This window comes from Eurosta solidaginis, chromosome 4 (genome assembly GCF_040869045.1).
Source record: "Eurosta solidaginis isolate ZX-2024a chromosome 4, ASM4086904v1, whole genome shotgun sequence".
Taxonomy (NCBI): domain Eukaryota; kingdom Metazoa; phylum Arthropoda; class Insecta; order Diptera; family Tephritidae; genus Eurosta; species Eurosta solidaginis.
This window is the reverse complement of record NC_090322.1, coordinates 237,883,738-237,904,167: the sequence shown is the minus strand read 5'-3', so window position 1 is coordinate 237,904,167 and position 20,430 is coordinate 237,883,738. Positions and strand designations below refer to the sequence as shown.

At 35.2% G+C, this 20,430-nt stretch overlaps 1 protein-coding gene across 6 annotated transcripts in view; it reads right to left on the bottom strand.

The window, feature by feature from the left end:
• Positions 1 to 1,422: 1,422 nt before the first annotated feature.
• The window catches only part of Abcd3 (ATP binding cassette subfamily D member Pmp70), a 93,248-nt gene continuing 74,240 nt past the window's right edge, over positions 1,423 to 20,430 (bottom strand). For all 6 annotated transcript variants that reach the window (XM_067785144.1, XM_067785145.1, XM_067785147.1 and 3 more), the window contains exons 4-12: positions 16,735 to 16,925; positions 16,576 to 16,673; positions 13,001 to 13,181; positions 12,220 to 12,502; positions 12,052 to 12,149; positions 8,480 to 8,570; positions 8,189 to 8,408; positions 5,469 to 5,643; positions 1,423 to 5,396 (exon numbers count right to left, since the gene is read on the bottom strand). In XM_067785144.1, the coding sequence (XP_067641245.1) occupies positions 4,983 to 5,396; positions 5,469 to 5,643; positions 8,189 to 8,408; positions 8,480 to 8,570; positions 12,052 to 12,149; positions 12,220 to 12,502; positions 13,001 to 13,181; positions 16,576 to 16,673; positions 16,735 to 16,925 (1,751 nt within the window). In that variant the 3' untranslated portion in view covers positions 1,423 to 4,982. The remainder of the gene's footprint in view (positions 5,397 to 5,468; positions 5,644 to 8,188; positions 8,409 to 8,479; positions 8,571 to 12,051; positions 12,150 to 12,219; positions 12,503 to 13,000; positions 13,182 to 16,575; positions 16,674 to 16,734; positions 16,926 to 20,430) is intronic.

Genomic DNA, 20,430 nt, shown 5'->3' with positions numbered 1-20,430 from the left:
GTGGACGGACCAAAGCCGCATGTAGACAATTTGAAATTTAAATTTTTGTTCGCCTCTCCTGAAACATTTTAAAATTGTTGTTTGTGGCTTTTATGAATTAACCTAGGTTAGGTTAGGTTAGAGTGGCCACCGGTGCGAGCACCAGTGCATTTAGGCCCAAAAAGGTCCCATTATGATACCACGTGAATCTCTCCCCTACTCAAACCAACAGGTTGATACAGCAAACGTCAGGAGTTTCTTAGGTTCCAATTTAGCATCTGGCACAAAGATCGTCAAAGAAGGGAGATCCCAGAGATTTCTTCCTCTTGCGCCAAAGCGCGGGACAATCGCACAGCACTGCTACAACAACAACAACAATCGCACAGAAAATGTTTGAATGTTTCTATCTCCTCTTCGTCTTTGCAGCTCCTGCAGTAATCATTATAGGGAGCACCCAGCCGTTGTGCGTACCTCCCGATTGCTATGTGGCCGGTGGTTGGACTTATCACCAGAGATATGCCCAACCCCTCCCCCTACCAAGAAGAAGGACACTTTTTGTGCGTCTCGCGTCTCATTCAGGCCACACTAGCTTAGAGTGTTAGCATGATTCAAGATTGCTCCATCTTACACTCGCCTCCCTAAGGAAAATCCTTTTCAAAATGAGCTTACAGGTAGCGAGCGGTATGCTCAATCCCTTGCTGGACGACGAAAGCGGAACAGATGTGCTCCCTATTGCAAGTTCGTCAGCCATCTCATTGCCCGGTATATTCGAGTGTCCAGGCACCCACACCAGACTGAGGGAAGTTTGCTCAGCGATCTCGTTAAGAGATTTGCGGCACTTCTCTACTGTCCTGGACTTACATGTGACCGATCCAAGTGCTTTTAGTGCAGCCTGGCTGTCAGAGTAAATACAAATTTGGTTATAGCCGTGAGCGGCCTTCCCCCTGTGATCAGCGGCCTCGTTTATAGTAGCTACCTTCGCCTGAAAGACGCTGCAATGATCGGGTAGGCTAAGTGATATATTCTCCTAGTTGAGGTGCAAAGACACCGTTACCCACCTTATTATCCAGTTTGGAGCCTTCAGTATATATCTGCAGCCTATCGCTCAGATCCGACGGCTCCTTCAACCAATAATCCCTATCCGGCATAATAACCTCGTATGAATTAAGCTAACTATTTTTCAATTTATTTAAAAAAAAAAAATTACAATTTTTTTTGGTTCAATATCAAGCCGAATGTTGTACAGTACAATTCAATTTTACACTAAGTGTGCAAGAAACGTTGTTATGAACTGATATAATAAACAATTGAAGTGAGTCAGTAAATATTAATTAGTTTGTGGTCAAAATTGCCTAAACGGCCAGCAACGCTATGAGACAAAATTATTTCAAATATACCGCTATACTAAAATATCGTACACCAATAATATTACTTTCAAAACGCTTATCTTTAATTTTTTCTTGTATAATTTATACGTTTATTATATAATTTATATGCTCATATCATATCATATCATATTTATTTATTTTTTACAATATTGAAGACTATAAAGTAAAGTTTGCTATTGTACATAATTTTCACTGCACAGCTTAAAATGCAAAGTTTTGTTATACTTTTAAAAAAATAATTTTCATAACTGGCAAAGAATTTATATTTGAAATTAGGTTATTTTGTATGTATACATTGCTAAATGTTTAAAAAATCATAAACTAAATAAAACACACATTTAAATTGCAATTTTATATATCTCAGCTTCTATATGATTACCTCCAGCACCGATTTCCGTAACAAAACAAAAAATAAACACAGCTCAATTAGAAAAGCGATTCATGAAAAATAATAATTCCATTTTAAAGCAAATAAAGTAAACTTTATGTATTAATAAAAGTTATCACCATCTAATACTACACAATTATTATTTTCGCGCCTAAACACCTAAAACTAGGATGTACATTAGGGTGGCCACAAGAAATCAATTTTAGATTTTCCGCTGGGGCACCGCCATAAAATATGCCAATAGATTAGAAAATGATACATACAAAGTTTCAGGCCAATCCGATAATGTTAACACGTGCCTCATTGGGGTCAAAGTTAGGAAAAACAGCGATTTTTCAGAATAAATTTTTTGTGTTTCGTCAGTAAAAGTGAAACCATTTATGCCAGGAACTTGACTCGTACACCATTCGATAGGTAATTTTATATGTACATATTGATTTTGAACTTAATAATATTTTTATAAAACGGTTATTTTTAGCAGTATTTAGCATTTATCAGATCAGGTCATAGTGGATATCCCTAATTCTGAATTTCCATGCAAACGTCTATGGACATTACAATATTCAATGGTATACGAGTCAAGTTCCTGGCATAAATGGTTTCACTTTTACTGATGAAACACTAAAAATTTTTCTGAAAAATCCCTGTCTTTCCTAACTTTCACCTCAATGAGGTACGTGTTGACATTATCGGACTGGCCTGAAACTTTGCAAAAATCATTTTCTGATCTATTGGCATATTTTAGGAGGATGGCCCGAAAGATAGAACAAAAATTAAAATTCACCATATACCTTGTGACCACCCTAATGTACATACATATTAATATACCAAAACACTTTCGTTACTAATCAAAAATGTATGCACTTTCTTAAGCATACGAACATATATATGAATCGTCTATTTTTAAAACCGGCCATCTCCAAAATTAAAATTTTTTATGCTAAGTATCACATTATATTCTAAAATATTTCCTGTATTTAATATTAAAATAATCTCTTAACAAACCGGCCATATACAGCCAAATTAATCTATTTAAATAGCACTTAGTTTCAAAATCGGCCATCTCCAATGGTGTCTTACATTCAAAGCCGGCCATCTCGAAGCGACCAATAACAATTCGTAATTTTGTTATTCCCGCATATTCTGCATGTCACGACAGGTGTTGCCATAAGTGAAGATTTATCTTCAAAATGAAGATTTTTTGGCCTTATTTGTAAGAAATTTTCAAATAAAGTTTATGAGATTTTCAAAAATTGCACTGAAAAAATCTTCAAAGTGAAGATTTTCATATGTATCTGCCAAAAGATTTTTCTTTTCGAATAGTTACAGGCTAAATTCCTTTAAACCGCTACAATTTTTAAGCCGAACTCTATTTCCATCACTGAATATTTTCGTAAGTGATATCTATGTACCTCAACTGTTTAAGACATAACTGATATTTTGACTTACTTAGTTGGCGGTTTTCACAGCAAAACAAGGTGGCTCAACCCATGGCCAATAAAATTGACTAATACAAAATTTGTTTTTCGATCAAATTAACATGTTCTACACCCCAATGCTTTATCTATTTCAAACTTGTTAAATTTGATTATACGTAATACTAGATCAAAATTCAATGAGTTCCTGAGGGGGAATAGATTTACAGTTTATTCCTTAGACCTTTTTAACACGAGTCGATTTTCGGTCAGAAAATCGGTTCCTGTTAAAGAGCCCTTAAGAATAATTTAGTGAAGATTTTTGGGTACAAAGCAGATTTTTTTGCTACCTAAAATTCAAGTGAAGATTTTTTTCTATTATAATCAAGATTTTTCGTCTCGTTCCTCTGGCAACGCTGGTCACGACGTATTTTGTGTCAGTAAGCTTTATACTGGTTTCGTTTATGAACGCTTCATTTGCAAACAAATAATTAAGAGTATTTCTCTGAATTAAAGTTGTTATTAAATTTAGTTAAATTGTGATTTTAATGTGAATACTTATTTTTTGTTAAGTTTTGAAATACAATTTAAAAATGTATAAGTTTTACTTGTATTATTAGTTAATTAAAGTATGTTTGGCTTATTACTTACTTCAATATAGGCCAAAGACATCGGCAGGTAATTTTAAAACCGGCCATATCCATATAGTTTAGTTTCAAATCCGGCTAACTACATAGCTTGGTTTCAAAACCCGCCATCTCCAATTTATTTTAATAATTTTTAGGCGTAATATACGAAACCGATTGTTTTGTATTAGTAATATATATTTATATTATCATCACAAACATAAAAATAATAAACACAACTAGATTTAGTCATTTGTTTCTTAGGAGCAGTTTTTTGAATTTTTCTCAAAAATTACTTGAGTGGAGATGGCCGGTTTTGAAAATAGACGATTCCTATACAACATACCTAAGAGAAAATTTGTAGAGCGCTGTCATTCATAAAATATTAAAACCCCGTCACAGAAGCAGTTTTTCATATAGATGCGTTTTACTCAATCTTAAGCATTATGAGTAGATTACATGTATTTTTATGTGGAACGGTAGATTGAGCGACACTGGCGCCAACTTTTGTTGCAAGCAAAGCATAAGAAAAAGAATATCACATTTGCTTTGGCTAAGGGTGCTGGCACACTTTGCAAGTGAAATTATTTTTCCCACTCGTTGGATTCGCAAAATTTTGTATGCGAATGGGCAAAGCGAAATAAACTACAATTGCCAAGTCTGAAGTTCCTTCATATTTATAAACGCAACATCTTGTTTGATTGTGGCGATGTTACTGGAATGCACAAGCTTAAACGGATCTATAGAAAAATTTCATTGTGCCGCGGCCTTTACAAACAAGCTTTTAAGCAAGAGCAATGTACAACTGCGCTGCGCTTCTTTGAGAGTGCTTTCTGCATCCTCAGCAAAAGCGAATTAGCATGGTGTGCATCAAAGGATCAGCCTTGAAATTTGCCTCGATTACGAAGATGGTAGGCTCTCTAGGCAGCTTCTGTGAGCGCTTTTTACTCTTTTCTTTTTCTACTGGGTATGTATGTACATATACATAAATTTGTATGCGCATATAGCCATCAAATCGCAAAATACATTAAAATTACTCCCTATGCTTGAATGAAAAAATTTCTGCAATACATAAACACATAGTATGTTTACGATGGTAACGATTTTTTGCATTACATACTACTTGATTGCTATTAAATATTAATTTATTTTAACAACTAATCGATTATGTTAAAGATATCTTTTTTTACGAGCCGAATTGCTCTTTCGCTTGATCGATTGGACCGAATTCATATGTACCACGTCCATCGAATTGCAAATAATAATCGTGATGCGTCCATAGCGATTTACGATGTGACACTGTGAAGAGTGTAATGCCTGCTTCGCGACAATAACTATACATTTGTCCCTCTACATCGACTGACACGGCACTTGTACATTCATCAAGTATAGCAAACTGTGGACTATGATAGAAGAGACGTGCCATAGCGATACGTTGCTTTTCACCACCGGATAAAACATCAATCCAATCTTCGATGGCATTCAAACCATTCTCACGTTGTTCCAAATAAGTGAGTTGCACGATATCTAAATACTTCATCAGATCTTCATCGCTCTTGCCACATCGTATCATATCATCGCGTGTGTGTGGGTAAATTATCTAGAAGGAGAAATTAATTAATACTTTTTGTTGTGGGGTTTTTGAAAAATCGTGCAAATAGCAAGCACATACCTGATCACGTAATGAGCCCAATGTCATATATGGACGTTGTGGTATATAAAAGAGTTTACCCCGTGGTGGCTTTGTAAGTTTACCACCCCATGTTGGCCATAATTCGCCAAGTATACGGAATAAGCTAGATTTACCACAGCCATTCGGACCACATACCAGCACATTCATACCGGATCTACATATGAAATGATTGAAAATGTAAGAAACTAATAAATATTTGTACATATATATAAACGGGTGATTCCATGTCAACTCAACAATATTTTAATTTTTTGATTAGATATATTGATTAGGCGGCAATGAAGAACAGTTCTCGCCAACAAGTTCTACTTCCACAATTGAAATGCAAAATTGAAGATTACACTATAAGTCATACCGGTCGTTACATATGTATCGAAAGAAGATGGGACCCTTTGAGTATTCGAATCATAAGCAGTCCAATTCTAAAAAAATTCCGTGCGAGTTTTTTCCTTTCTCCCATTCCTCGTATTCTAAATAAAAATTCCTTGTGAGTTTTTTCACTTCTCCCTTTCCTCTTATTCTGAACATTGTTCGAAAAAGCGGAAACCGGTGAGAAAAGTTTTGAGAAAAGTAGGTATTATGAATGTGGCAGATTTCTCTGCCATTACTTAGGAGTTTCTTCACTTGTTAAATTAAAGGGAATGCATCGAAATAGTTAAAGGAAATTGGTTATTTTAAGATATAACACTTATTTGTGCTAAAATATGTACATTCTACCACAATATTCATTATTTTAAGTCGAAAAGTATATCATAAGCAACGGAAGAGCTCTTGGTATATTTGATGCAGCCATGCAGAAATTGCAAAAGGATTTTTTAAGAAGGCTTAAATAGATTTTGGCATATGGCGAAATACGAATTCAACTCGACTTGGCCGCCAGAAAATTGCTTTGCTGAATGGAAGCAGGTAACTCCGGCGGATTTGTGTTATCTCCCACCGTCTTCTTCTTATGATCCTCTGTTGATGTTGCTGTGGCACCAATTCATTACTCATTTCAGTGAATACCACATGAAATGCAATAATGTGGATTGTTTATACCTTATTTCTTAATTTCAAACAAATTTGCAACAATAATTAAACTTTTTAATTTTTTAAACCAAATAAAAAAAGCGCAACGAAATTGCAATTAACAAAACAGCTGACTTCGAAAATTCGAAATTCCTATTCCCCAATTATTGTACTCCCTAGGAGAAAAGAATTGGAGGGAATAAAAAAAAACCACGTGAACAAAATTCAGAGGGAATATTTAGAATTGGAATGAAGTTCTTGCCAAAATAGCCTACACAGTTAAACGCCATATAGTTTCACAGACTCCCTTATTTTTTGGGTATTGGACCAAACCCATTTTTTGCAGAGAATAATAACCAAAAAAAGAAATTCTAATTTTTTCGAAGTTTGACTCCAAAACATAGATATTCATGCTGTCATGGAATCCAAGTCGGTTTTGCGTTTTGTCGGAATTAAAAACAAATATTGATTTAAATTGGTGTCATAAAACCGTATTGGTTTTGCTCTTTTCCAATGTAAATAAAAGCGATGTTCGAATCAGCTGTTTTGCGGTGTTATCGGTGCACAGGCAATTTTGATGTTAATTTTTTTGGCAAAATTTTATAAAATAATTGTTTTGTGCATGTAAACAGAAATAAACAAATTTATTGAGATCAAAATGGCATCAGAATTTGTAGCATTTATATTATTGGAAGAAGAACGTTGCGAGAAGGTCAAAACGAAAATTTTTTGAGAGATCGCAGCAATCCATTTGAGTTGCCAGAGACAGCGAAATTAAAAACATTTCTTAAAGTGGGTTTCTAAATATTTATAGTGTATTTGCAGTTTCATTGCATACTATCGCATAAACCTAGAGGCTTTCCGAAAGGTTTTGGACACCATTGAAGGACGCTTAACTCGCTCGAATGTTATGCCGGTGCTGCAACTAGCAGCTACGTTACGATTTTTAGCTGAAGGATCCTATCAAAGATCACTTGGCAAGGATTCTAGCATAAGTGTAGGTAAAAGCACGGTGTCAACGATTTTAGATGATGGGCTTCGTGAAGCCCTTTGCAATATCTGGATGTTTCTACATAAATACAATAAATATACTGTTTTGCATTGAATTTTTATGCTTTCCCCTATTAAGAATGAAAATATATGTAAATTTACATTTATTTTTATAAAATAAACCTTCATTTACTTACATTTCTAGAAAATATTCAACTGCAAGAGAAAAACAACTATGAACAAATAAAATCCAAAGGCATTTAACTGATTGGTTTGTTTCCGATAGCAACATCGATATTATCGGATTCTGTGATACCTAAAACCGACACTAATTCCAGTTCGAACGTTAAACCGATAACATTGGATTTCATGACACCATGACAGCCCTGATTGGCTTTTGAAGTTCGAAATTGGACCCAGACTGATATATTTTTTTATTTATTGTGTTTAAAAATATAAAAAGTCAAATGCAGGCAGATAGATTTTCGATAATATTAAAGCTAGGTAAATTCATAAATAATAATAATATGAATTTCGAAAGTTTTGAAATTACAATTTCTTAATTGTGAGCAAACAACCGAAACAATTGTGAACTGAAAATTATTATGACTTTCGAAATGATAATCGCGAACGAGTCCCCGAAATGTGGTTAAATTGACTTGAAATAACCCATACACGCTAAAAAAAAAGATTTTACTTACTTCACTTCAAAGGTTAGCTCCTTGACGAGCACATCACCATTTGGTGTTACAAGTGGCACTTTTTCAAATTTAATTATATTATCCATAAAACATAAAAGACCCTTATTCGGACCAAATGTATTATCACCATTCAAAACATTATTCACCATTGTGCGTTCATAACGTCCCTTATTTAAATCACTTAGCACTTTGATTAGTTCGGTCATGCGCGCTGTGAAACCTGTAAGTTAGTAGTAAATAGGTAGAAACATTTAGTTGATATAAAAACATAGATATGCCAGAATATCTTACCGGCCAAGCGCGACATTTCACGTCCTGCCAAAACCAAACGACCAATAGCTTCAGCTAATTTTACCAACATGCGACCATAAGTGTAATAAGCCTATAGGAGAAAAAAATTTTATATTAAACTGATTGGGGATTTTAGGAGATTTACAGCTGTTTTGGTTAAGAATTCGGGGCGACTACTTAGTTTGACTAGAACATTCAGTAAAGAATCATAAAAGCTAAATTCTTAAATTTGTATTTAGATAGAATTATTTTCGAAGTTCTTTGAATAAAAACTCCCAAATGGAATTAATTTTGATATTTTCATTGCATTATACATATTTTCAAAGAAAATGGAAATTTATTTTCATTTTTCTCTAAAAATTCGAAATCAATTGCATATTTGTGTTAAATGTATAATGTTCCAGCTATAAACAGTTTAAATTACTTCAACTTCAAAGGTATATCGAACTTCCGAAAAATTTCGAAATTGAATTATATATTTTTATGCTGCGATAAAGTGCTATACATACTAATGAACGATTTTGGGAGATATTGCGAGATTTCGTTTGATTGGTAAACATTTTCGAAAATATATAAAGATGTTTCGGTAATATATCGAATTTCGAATAAATCATTGAAATTGAGTTGCAAATTTGTATATTGCACAACTTGCTTAATATAATCAGAGGAGTTTTATGGCGAATTTTCAGTTACGATCCATTTGCATGTGAAACGTCTTGAGTTTCACCCCGGCCACCAAAACCATGGTGAAGGATTCCCCTCTAAAATGTTTAGCAGAATTCGACGGACTTATTTTTCAACTGAATTTTCTCTGTGTTTCTGCAGTTTCTGTTAGCAAAAGCTGTTTAATTTCAAAGCAAGTTCTTTGCGAAAATTTAAACAATATACCGTGGTGTGATGGTAGCGTGCTCCGCCTACCACACGGAATGCCCTGGGTTAACGCCCCGGACAAAGCAACATCAAAATTTTAGAAATAAGGGTTTTCAATTAGAGGAAAATTTTTCTAAGCGGGGTCGCCCCTCGGCAATGGCAAGCACTCCGAGTGTATTTCTGCCATGAAAAGCTCTCAGTGAGAACTCATCTGCCTCGCAGATGCTTCGGATGATTCGGAGTCGGCATAAAACAAGTAGGTCCCGTCCCACCAATTTGTAGGAAAAATTAAATAGGAGCACGACGCAAATTGGAGGAGAAGTCGGCCTAAAATCTCTTCGGAGGTTATCGCGCCTTACTTTTATTTATTTATTTAATAATATTAAAAATTTAAGTAAAAATTCAATAAATTATTTTAAATGAAATTAAAAAATTAAATGTTTGCATTTAGAAACTCAAAAACACATGATTTTTTATCATAATCATTCATTCATATTGATTCTCCTAGCGATATTATTGCGATATCAGAAGGGTGCCCATTTTTCCAAAAACAGCCAATTTTACCAGACCATCAGAAAAAGAGAGGGACATATTTGCTCGAATAATATTACTTCACAAATTCCCCATCCTCAACTAACCAACTCGTATTTAAATAAATTTTTCGAATATCGAATTTCCCCATTTCCATATTGTCATCTTCCTCATCTGCAGACAATTTATAGGAGCGTTCCATTGAGTTATCGAGCTCTGGCTCACGATCAAATCTCATTGGAACGATCTGGATCAACTTTATGAGAGCTGGCAGCACTAATATAAAACATGTTTTGTTGATGGTGGTGGTCCATATTCTCTTTTCCCTAACAGTGAAGTTTATTTTATTAACGTTTCAAACAAATTATTTATTTTCCTTACATTTTCTTCAAGTTGTTCGTGTGTTTGCTTTTAAATATGGCGAAATCTTTTATGTATACACATATGTACACATATTTATTTCAGTGCTACCAACTCAAAAGTGGTTAGCTGTCAAAAAATTACTACAGAAAACAAAACGAACAGAACTGCTGTACGGATCAGAAATTGAACCAGATAAATATCAGGATCAAACGTTGATGTGAATAATCAATCAAAAAATCAATAAAAAGTTTTTTTTTTATAAATCCACAGAGGAAGGCAGAAAATTTAAAAAAGAGCCCGATTCAACAGGCCGTATGCAAATTATTAACTTAACGAAGATATGTTGGAAAGGCAGGCGTGAACAATAGTTACCATCAGAAGAAAGTGATGGATAAATATTTGCATTTGGACATGTTCATCTGTTTAACATTTGTATGCTGTCAATGAAATTAACTTGTAATAGGTTGGATCGATTTTTTTCGTTAGGTCGGACCGAAATGTAAACTTTTTTTTTCGAATTTTGAATTTTTTCTAAAAAAAAATCATAACTCAAGAAGGGCTAAACCGATTTGGGATTTCAAAATCAACTAACCATCATCTCTCCTTCCTGTATCTTTCCTAAAAATTTCATGGCAATCTTTCTATCCGTTCTCGAGATATGGAGTGACAATCAAAATGTACACTTCTTTTTATATATATAGATAATAAAAGCTTATTTAAAAAAAAATTTTTTTTTTTCTGTAATTTTATTTATATCATGATCCGAATATATTTGGGCATATTCATAATCGAAATAAAATGTGACTAAGTTAGTTGAAGCTTTTTTGACAGAGAACACATATAAAATTGTGTCAAACAGTGTTAACTAACTCATATTTTATTGTGACTTTGCCTATGTCGCGTTCAGTTTACAACTACTCTTTGCAGATCTCTGCTCTGTGGGTTAAATCTGTTTTAAAATAAAATTCCAACTTTCGCTTAGCTAAAATTCCATCGCCAAAAATCTGTAAAACAGAATCAAGTGCGCAGAAAAGTATGCAACATTCTGCGATAACAGCCTAACTTCTACGTTCGTTGTATACACAAACAAAGCGAAATTACAAAGAACATGGAAGTAAGCGTGGGATTCACCACGTGGTAAGAAAATTTTCTCATATAAAATGGCATGGTGAATCCCATACCCGCGTAGTAATGGCATGGAATTGCTACAGCGGTTCGTGTCCGTGGTTCTCGCAGTTCGTTAATATGCAATATAAATATCTATGGTTACAAGCAACAATCTCCTAAGTCTCAGACTCGACGGATAGGTACCACTGTAGCTAGGCCGGGTTTGTCTGGGACTTAGGCTTTTATTGCTTGTGAGCACAGATCTTTACCGATAACTCTGTTATCGATTAATTTATCGAATTATCGCACAGTAATATTGCATTGTCATCAGAGTTATACATGCGTGCAAAATTTCAGCTCAATCGGACACCGGGAAGTGTATCAAATTTAACTTGCAAGATTTGATTACAGACAACAGCCAAGTGAAACTAAATAAAAGCTTATAAAAAAGTGGTTTCCATCTAGAAAAAAATTGGTAATTGTCCACAATTAAGTAAAGTAGTAAAAATTAAAAAAACACCATAAAATTTTAAAATCTGTCAACTGAATATGCCAGACGAATAGGGGCAACCCTTCTGAGGCAGTGCGTTCTTCAATCAAATTCCGAGAATGGCCTCTGGACAAAATTCTGCATTATTAAAAAAAAAAACAAAAATATTCGAAAGTTGTGACAAAAAAACCAAATATTGCAACATACATACCTGCAAACGTTGGCCGCTGTGCTCACCAGATAGCAATGGATGATTATCGGCGAAAAATGGAATTGATACAGCATAAAAACCAACAATGGAGGCAAAATCTATAATAAAATTTAAATTTATATTTAAACATGATTTACTTGATTTTTGCACTAAAATTGATTTGCTTACATTTGCCCACAATATTATCAACAATGCCCATGCTAACGCGAAATTGCAAAAAATTACGCAGATGTGCGCGTAATTTTGAATAGCTAGCGAGTAGCGTTAGCTTTTCGCGTGTATTGCCCTGATAGAAGGCAACCTCCTCAGAGTTTGTAATTAGGCGACTATTGACATAACGGAATTCACCTTCCAATTTTTGTTCCTCGACTGTTAGACGACCCGTAGGACGGCGTAAACGTGTTAGAACGATACCAGCGAAAAGCAAATACAGCATAAGTATTGATGGTGTCTATGCGAGAGATGAAAAGTAAATTAAATGTGAATGAGCTTAGGCAGTTTATATATTAGAAACAAGAACACTAGCCGAAAAAATTTTAAAACAAACAATTTAGACCCGGAGATAAAATTATACTTTTTTCAAGGCTCCAAAGCGCTAAATACCAAAACTAATTAAGATTTTTAAAATATTTTTTATGTTTAAAAGAATTCGTGTTTAAATGTTCAAAAAAATTTTTATTTTTTTCTATACCTATTAATAATGCTGCTCTTAATTGGCAAATTTAAAGCAATACGTGCAGCTCTATCTGTTCCTACTCAATTTCTAGTACATTTTTAGGCAGGTTGTGGGTCTAATACTTGTCGGCCTGTATAATCGGGCCTATTATAATTATCGTTGTTCTCTTGAAACGACTATTCAAGGTCGTCATAATTGTTCGTTGAAAATCGGGAACAAGAAACGAATATAAAGCCGAAACTGTTCGCAATTTTAGTATATTTAAGAACTCACCTTGCCACCTAGATTAACTGTCAAACGATAGACATAAATAAATATATCTAAAACTGGCTTACTGATATTCGAATACAAATCAGTAGCGCTTTCGCAAAACTTATCGATGTCTGTTGTAAGCAGCTGATCGGCATTCGCTATTCGATTATCAAGATTGGACATTTTGTAATATGTGTAACCACTGAAAAAATAGAAAAATTATTTATTATTTCTCAATAGCTGTGTTTCTTTCACGCGCATGTACATATGCACTTATACTATGTTTAAACAGAAAAGTATATTGAGGCAATTTCGATTTATATTGAGTGGTGTTCATACAACTCAATTTAGCTTACACAATAGTAATTTGATGGCTGGTTGGCTCATCTCTACAGAAACAACATACCTTTGTTCAGACTGTCAAAATGTGCGTGTTGGTATTAGACGAATGGAATGGAATGAAAACAGAAAACTTTGATATTTTTGTGTGTTGAAAGAAATTGTGTTCAATGTTTTGGTTTCATTTTGAGTTTGCCATCTTCTTTTGGCAAGTGAAATGGAAAAAATAAAATCAACTCAAGTGAAATGGAAAAAATAAAATCAACTGATGAGATGAGCCAACCAAATAGTTGAGCCATGCGTAACTGACGTTTAAATCTACTCAAAAAACACACTTGCCAAGGTTGCATTTGCAGTTTGAAACAATTTATTACGCAATTTTTTTAAATTGGCAATTTTTTATACTCAGCGTGCTTTGCACACAGAGTATATTAACTTTGATTGGATAACGGTTGGTTGTACAGGTATAAAGGAATCGGAATAGATATAGACTTCCATATATCAAAATCATCAGTGTCGAAAAAAAATTTGATTGAGCCATGTCCGTCCGTCCGTCTGTCCGTTAACACGATAACTTGAGTAAATATTGAGATATCTTCACCAAATTTGGTACACGAGCTTATCTGGACCCAGAATAGATTGGTATTGAAAATGAGCGAAATCGGATGATAACCACGTCCACTTTTTATATACATAATATTTTGGAAAACACAAAAAACCTGATTATTTAGTTAATAATACACCTAGAATGTTGAAATTTGATGTGTACTGATATTGAGACTCCTGATAAAAATTTGAAAAAAAAAATTTTAAATTGGCGTGGCACCGCCTACTTGTGATAAAATCAATTTTACAAATTTTATTAATCGTAAATCAAAAATCGTTAAACCTATCGTAACAAAATTCGGCAGAGAGGTTGCCTTTACTATAAGGAATGCTTTGAATGAAAATTAACGAAATCGGTTAAAGATCACGCCCACTTTTATATAAAAGATTTTTAAAAGGGTCGTGGACGAATAAAATAAGCTATATCTTTGCAAAAAAAGAGCTTTATATCAATGGTATTTCATTTCCCAAGTGGATTTTAACAATAAATAGGAAAAACTTCAAATTTAAAAAAATGGGCGTGACTAAGCAATTTTCTATGTTTCGGGAGCCATAACTCGAAGAAAAATTGTTGGATAAAATTGGGTACACAGATTTTCCCTGTAGCAAGAAATATTTCTAGAAAAAATGGACGAGATCGGTTAAAGACCACGCCCACTTTTATGTAAAAGATTTCTAAAAAGGTCGTAGACGAAAATAATAAGCTATATCTTAGCGAAAAAGGGCTTTGTATCAATAGATTTTTACTTTTTAAATTGAATTATAACATTAAATTGGAAAAACAAAAATTTTTGAAAATGGGTGTGGCCCCGCCCCTTTTATGACTAAGCAATTTTCTATGGTTCGGGAGCCATAACTCGAAGAAAAATTAACATGTCATAATGAAAATATTTCTAGTAAAAATGGACGGGATCGGTTAAAGACCACGGCAACTTAGATATAAAACAAATTTAAAAGAGTCGTAGACTAGAATAATAAGCTATAACTTAGGAAAAAATAGGTTTGAATCAATGATATTTCACTTATCACGTTTTATTGTAAGAGGAAATGGGGAAACATTTTTTTTAAACGGGCGGTGCCACGTGTTATGTAGGAAAGTAAGTTATCTGAAATGAAATGTACAACTGAAGCTCACGCTGAGTATATAGTGTTTGGTTACACCCGAACTTGGACACCTTTACTTGTTAATGTTTGTTTTTCTGGGTTGGGCATTTGTGGACACAAATTAACTTTTTTCATTGTAGGATTTTCATTGTAGGAATTTCATTTCCCAAGTGGATTTATAACAATAAATAGGAAAAACTTCAAATTTTAAAAAATGGGCGTGCTACCGCCCCTTTTACGACTAAGCAATTTTCTATGTTTCGGGAGTCATAACTCGAAGAAAAATTAACGGATCGTAATAAATTGGGCACACACATTTTCCCTATGCAGGAAATATTTCTGGGAAAAATGGACGAGATCGGTTAAAGACCACGGCAACTTGATATAAAACAAGTTTAAAAGGTTCGTTGACTAGAATAATAAGCTATAACTTAGCAAAAAATAGGTTTGAATCAATGATATTTCACTTATCAAGTTTTATTGTAAGAGGAAATGAGGAGACATTTTTTTAAACGGGCTGTGACACGTGTTATGTAGAAAAGTAATTTATCTGAAATGAAATGTGCAACTGAAGCTCACGCTGAGTACATAATGTTCGGTTACACCCCAACTTAGACACCTTTACTTGTTTTATTATATGATAAATTGCGTAATAAATTGTCCATATGGTATAAATTGCCAATTAGGTGTATATTTGTACATAGTATTGTTACGAATATTACCAACACTAAGGGGTACTGTCATCTCTAAGCCGATGCTAAGCAGTGACTCTATGCACATCAATAATTCAATCATTATGTCTACACATATGTACGTACACGCAGCGGAGAAGCAACGCACAAACACATGCAGATATCTTATCTGAGATATGCAATTATAATTGTGGAAGTGTCGCTCACAAATACACGCGCATGTGAGAGAAGCTATAAAAATTGTGCATCTGTAGTTATAGCTGAGAAACTTATAGCAAATATCCAATTAGTAGATTCTAGAACAGAACCGCCTAGAAATGTCAACGAGGAAACCAAACACTATAAAAGGCAGCAACAGCAGAGGCGCGACAATCAATTGGATTTAAGACGCTATCTAGCGAGCAATAGCAGTATTATCAGTTTCATTTAAGCAAGCTATAGTTGCGAGTTATGAGTGTTATTGTGAAGAATTTTAATAAAGGCCATTTTGCATTACTAAATATTGGAGTTATTTATTCAACAGTTTAGTGATTCGAACGTTAGCAGAAGATTGCAAATAAGGGGAATTGCAGTAAATTCGTAACAGTATTATTAAACTTTATATGAACTGCTCAGTGCATAACTTTATCTGCACTTATGAAATTGTTGCGCATAAAATTAGTACTTAAAAGTGTGTGTCTCCACTATTCTCCACTTTCAATTTTAGTATGCGTTATACACTATGAGTGAAAAAGTCCGTGTCTCCACTATTTTTCTATACATACTACGTGTAATTGCCGATGAGCGTTATTTTTTAGTCGCAGATGTATATGCAAATAAAAACACGGCCAATATCGAAAAACTTTGAAAAATTACCGTAGGTATTGATTATACAAATGATGTGTTAAATTTGTACGAAATCTCAATTTCAATTCTCCCAAGCTCCATTTCAATACATTTGTGACAACTGAAATCTGTATGGAAGAAAACGGTGCATAAATTTTATTTCAAATTCACAAAACTGCAATTACTCACCATTGGCAAGGCGGCTAAATATTTTAGCAATGCTGTTTTGAATTTATCTTTATTCATGTGAATAATTGTACTCTCCACCACGGTGGCATTCTGTATCATCCAAATATCACTGACAGAACGTCCGATAAGCGACACGGCGACCAATAATAGCAAACCACTTTCCACACTCCAAAAATGTGGAACAAGTATTGCTGAAACGAATAAGGAAAAACTCTATTAATTTAAGGTTCTTTTAACCCTGGAAGAGAATAGCTTAAGCTGCAACCGTGTTAACTTTTATATTGACAGCCAAGCAGCAATTAAGGCAATAATCTCGCATAGCACAGCATCTAAATAAATGCGTGTTACGAGTGTAAACAGTCCCTGGAGAGAATCGGGACAGGGAGAAGCATACATCTATATGGGGCACAAGGCATATGGGAATAGATGGGAATGAAAAAGCGGATGAACTAGCTAAAAAGGATGCATACCTTGGAGCTTGCTCCGTAGGTGTCCAAATTAGAGTGGGCGAGATTAAGCGAAGGCGAGAGGTGCATATGATCGACCAAGCAGGAAAGGCGTGGGTTTAAGCGCGTGGCTGTAAAGTGTCGAAGATTATGTGTAGGTCTTACAACCTTAGACTAACAAAGTTGCTTCTATCATTAAAAAGAAAGGACTGTAGACTCATGACGGGTATTCTCACTGGACACTTCCTTCTGGCGTCGCATGCCTTTAAATTAGGCTTGGTCAGTGAAAGCAGATGTATGAAGTGCGGGCTGGAGGAGGAAACGCTCGAGCACGTTCTGTGCTCGTGCCCTGCGCTTGCCAGGCTAAGACTCCAGCTATAAGGAATGATACAGCTGCCAGATCTAGAAGCACCAAGTGGTTTAAGTCCTAGGAAGTTTCTAGTATTTGCCAAGAGGACGGAGTTATTTTATAACATAGGTCCTGGCTTTTGATAGGGTTTTTCAGTTTGGTCGTTAAAACAAACTTCTGGTAACACTACGGACTCATTCAGTCTATGTGAGGTCCTCATGGGCCGGCCAATTCAACCTAACCTAACCTAAGGTTCTTTTATTTGTGTTTGGTTTAACCATTTTCGCTGTTGAATGAAGTTTAGTTATTGTGGCGCATGTTAGCAAGTATTTGTTGCTAATCACTATGCAGTGCAGACTACTAGTAGACAAAAATGCTGCCACAAGTACAACGACAGTGGAGATAGCGTAAGTAGAATAACTAGGCGACCGGACTCGAGAATCTGAGAAGCGTATGCCTGCTAAGTTAACAAACACTATAAGCAACGAGAAAGCAACCAAGTGGATTAGTTTAATATTAACTCATTGTGAGTCAAGAACGCTGACTTTGCACTGAAAAGAAAATTTGTGATACTTCTATTGCTGATGAATATAGCTACATTAGGTTGAGTGGTAGCCACTACGGCAGAGAAAGCTTTATTGGACAACATACATTTCCAATGTGATACCACATAAGAAAGTGGTTACGTAAGCCCTAGCTACTAAGAAAATAAAAAAAGGTAGAAAATCAAAAAAAAGTGATCCAATGGTAGCACCTCAGCATCTACCTTGTAGCTTCAGCAAAAGGGAATTTCCAGTATATTAAGACCTAACGCTTGGACTCCCATGGGACAGCCCGGGTTTGCTATATACTTCCGACCAGAAGGTACTCGCTACCCTTTCCCCAGCGTTTGACCCGAGGCCCATGTCTACAAGAGCAGACAACAGGTGGCCAGCGGAGCTTTGAGTTTCCTTGAACCAGTTACCACTGATGCTGCTATAACCATGCGGGCTTAGGATCTGTGTTGGAGCCTTGATGTTTATTTATGCGAGTGCATAAATAAACGTCCATGATAGCATCGCAGAAGTTCCAGTGGGCTAAGGAGATTACAAAATTCGCGCGGAAGGCATGTCTGTTGTAAAAGGCGAGAGAGTAAAAAACCGTCTCTGCCAAAACAGTCGGACTAATACTAGAAAGCGGTTGCACGGGAGCGTGCCGGACACACGCTACGCCTTTGGGGAGTGTTTTCACGGCTATAACATTGCAGTTTCAATGCAGCGTTTTGCTGCTATAACAATAACATAACATTGCAGCTTCAATTTAAACACCCAGCACCATTCTTTGCTTGAGTGCAGCTGGACGAACAGCTCTTATAATAATCTATGCTAGCATTGAGACTCCAATATGGATGCACCCAAAGATATCGCACTTTTACGTCTAATTTTGACTTATTCGTGAGCCAGCTAGCCGGTACACAGATCCAGTTGAGTCGCTTTCCACAGTCCTCTTTCGGTAGAATGACTGATATGAAACTTGCACAGGGCCTGTTGTAGGCACACAATAGTCTGTCCTGTTAGGGACGAAGTCGGCGCAGTAGGTGTTGTTCGAAGTCCACCGCTGATACTAAATAGCGTTGTTCATTGAACTCACACTGACAGTTTGGTAATGCTAGCCGTTTCGAATAAATTCCTCCTAGAAAAGCACTCCATAGAGCCGAATCGGCTTAACTACCATGTCATAAATCCTGTTGACTTCCCTTAGCGAGAGTAACCAGCAACAACCGGTAGATCCGGAAATTTACCCCTGAACAGGATTGGCAGATCATCTGCGTAGGCAAGCACTTGGCATTCACTGGGTTTTAGCACCACCAGAGGCTCGTTTATTACCACTTAGAGGAGATAGAACACCGTGTTTTGTTCCTGCAGATCTTTATGTTCCTTGTGTCAACTTTCCGAGCTAACTAACCTAAGACCTAGTTTACATATAACGAGACTATCTTCACTTTCGTACTTAACTCGTAATCTTTAATTACACTGGTCGACGGCCAAAATTTACCAGAGACGCCGTTATGAAATTCGTATGTAAAACCACCCCCTGATTTCGAAAATCGAGTTCATTTTTGATTCTATGGTACCGTTTTTGAGATATTTGCAATTTACCGTTATTCGAAAAAAACAAAAAGATGGCTCCATTTAATTACGTATATCTTACGAACGGGTCAAGCAATTGCAAATAAGTTTACAGAATCGGAAAGACGATAAAATTTGCTATAAATGCATTATACATTGTTTTTTGCTCAACCATATAGTTTTCGAGATATTAGCTCATCATTTCGGATTTTTGTTTTTTTTTATGAAAAAATATGAAAAAATTACTCTTTGCGAGGGCAGCATTCCAAAACCACAACTTTTTTTTCAGATATTTTTTCTTTACATAAAGCTCCGTTTAATTAGAAAAAAGATAAGCTATCACCGAAGAAAATCGATGTAAAACTACGTAAGTTATAAGCGATCAAATAAAAATACCCAGGTTGCGCAACTTCAATGTATGTATACATACATATATAAAAGGTATAAAGTGCAAATGGGATATTATCCGGATAAACGAATAACACCATAGCAATGATAATACTTTTTCTTTAAATAAATCAAATAGTACTTTTAATACTCGAATTGTTTTATAGTAGGTAGAGTGGTTGCATCGAAAGGAAGAGTGGTTGGGTTCGAAACCTGCTGTAGGCATGTAGTTATAAACATGTATTTCCGTCACTTATGGGTAAGTATGCAGGTAGATTTTCAAAATTATTAGACAAAGAAAATTTTTAAAGCCTACATCTAAAGCAGGTAGTATTTTCTTTTCCCGACTTCGTATAAAAAGGAACCTTTCTGTCTAGGTAAGATTTAATTTTTTCAATTTTATTCT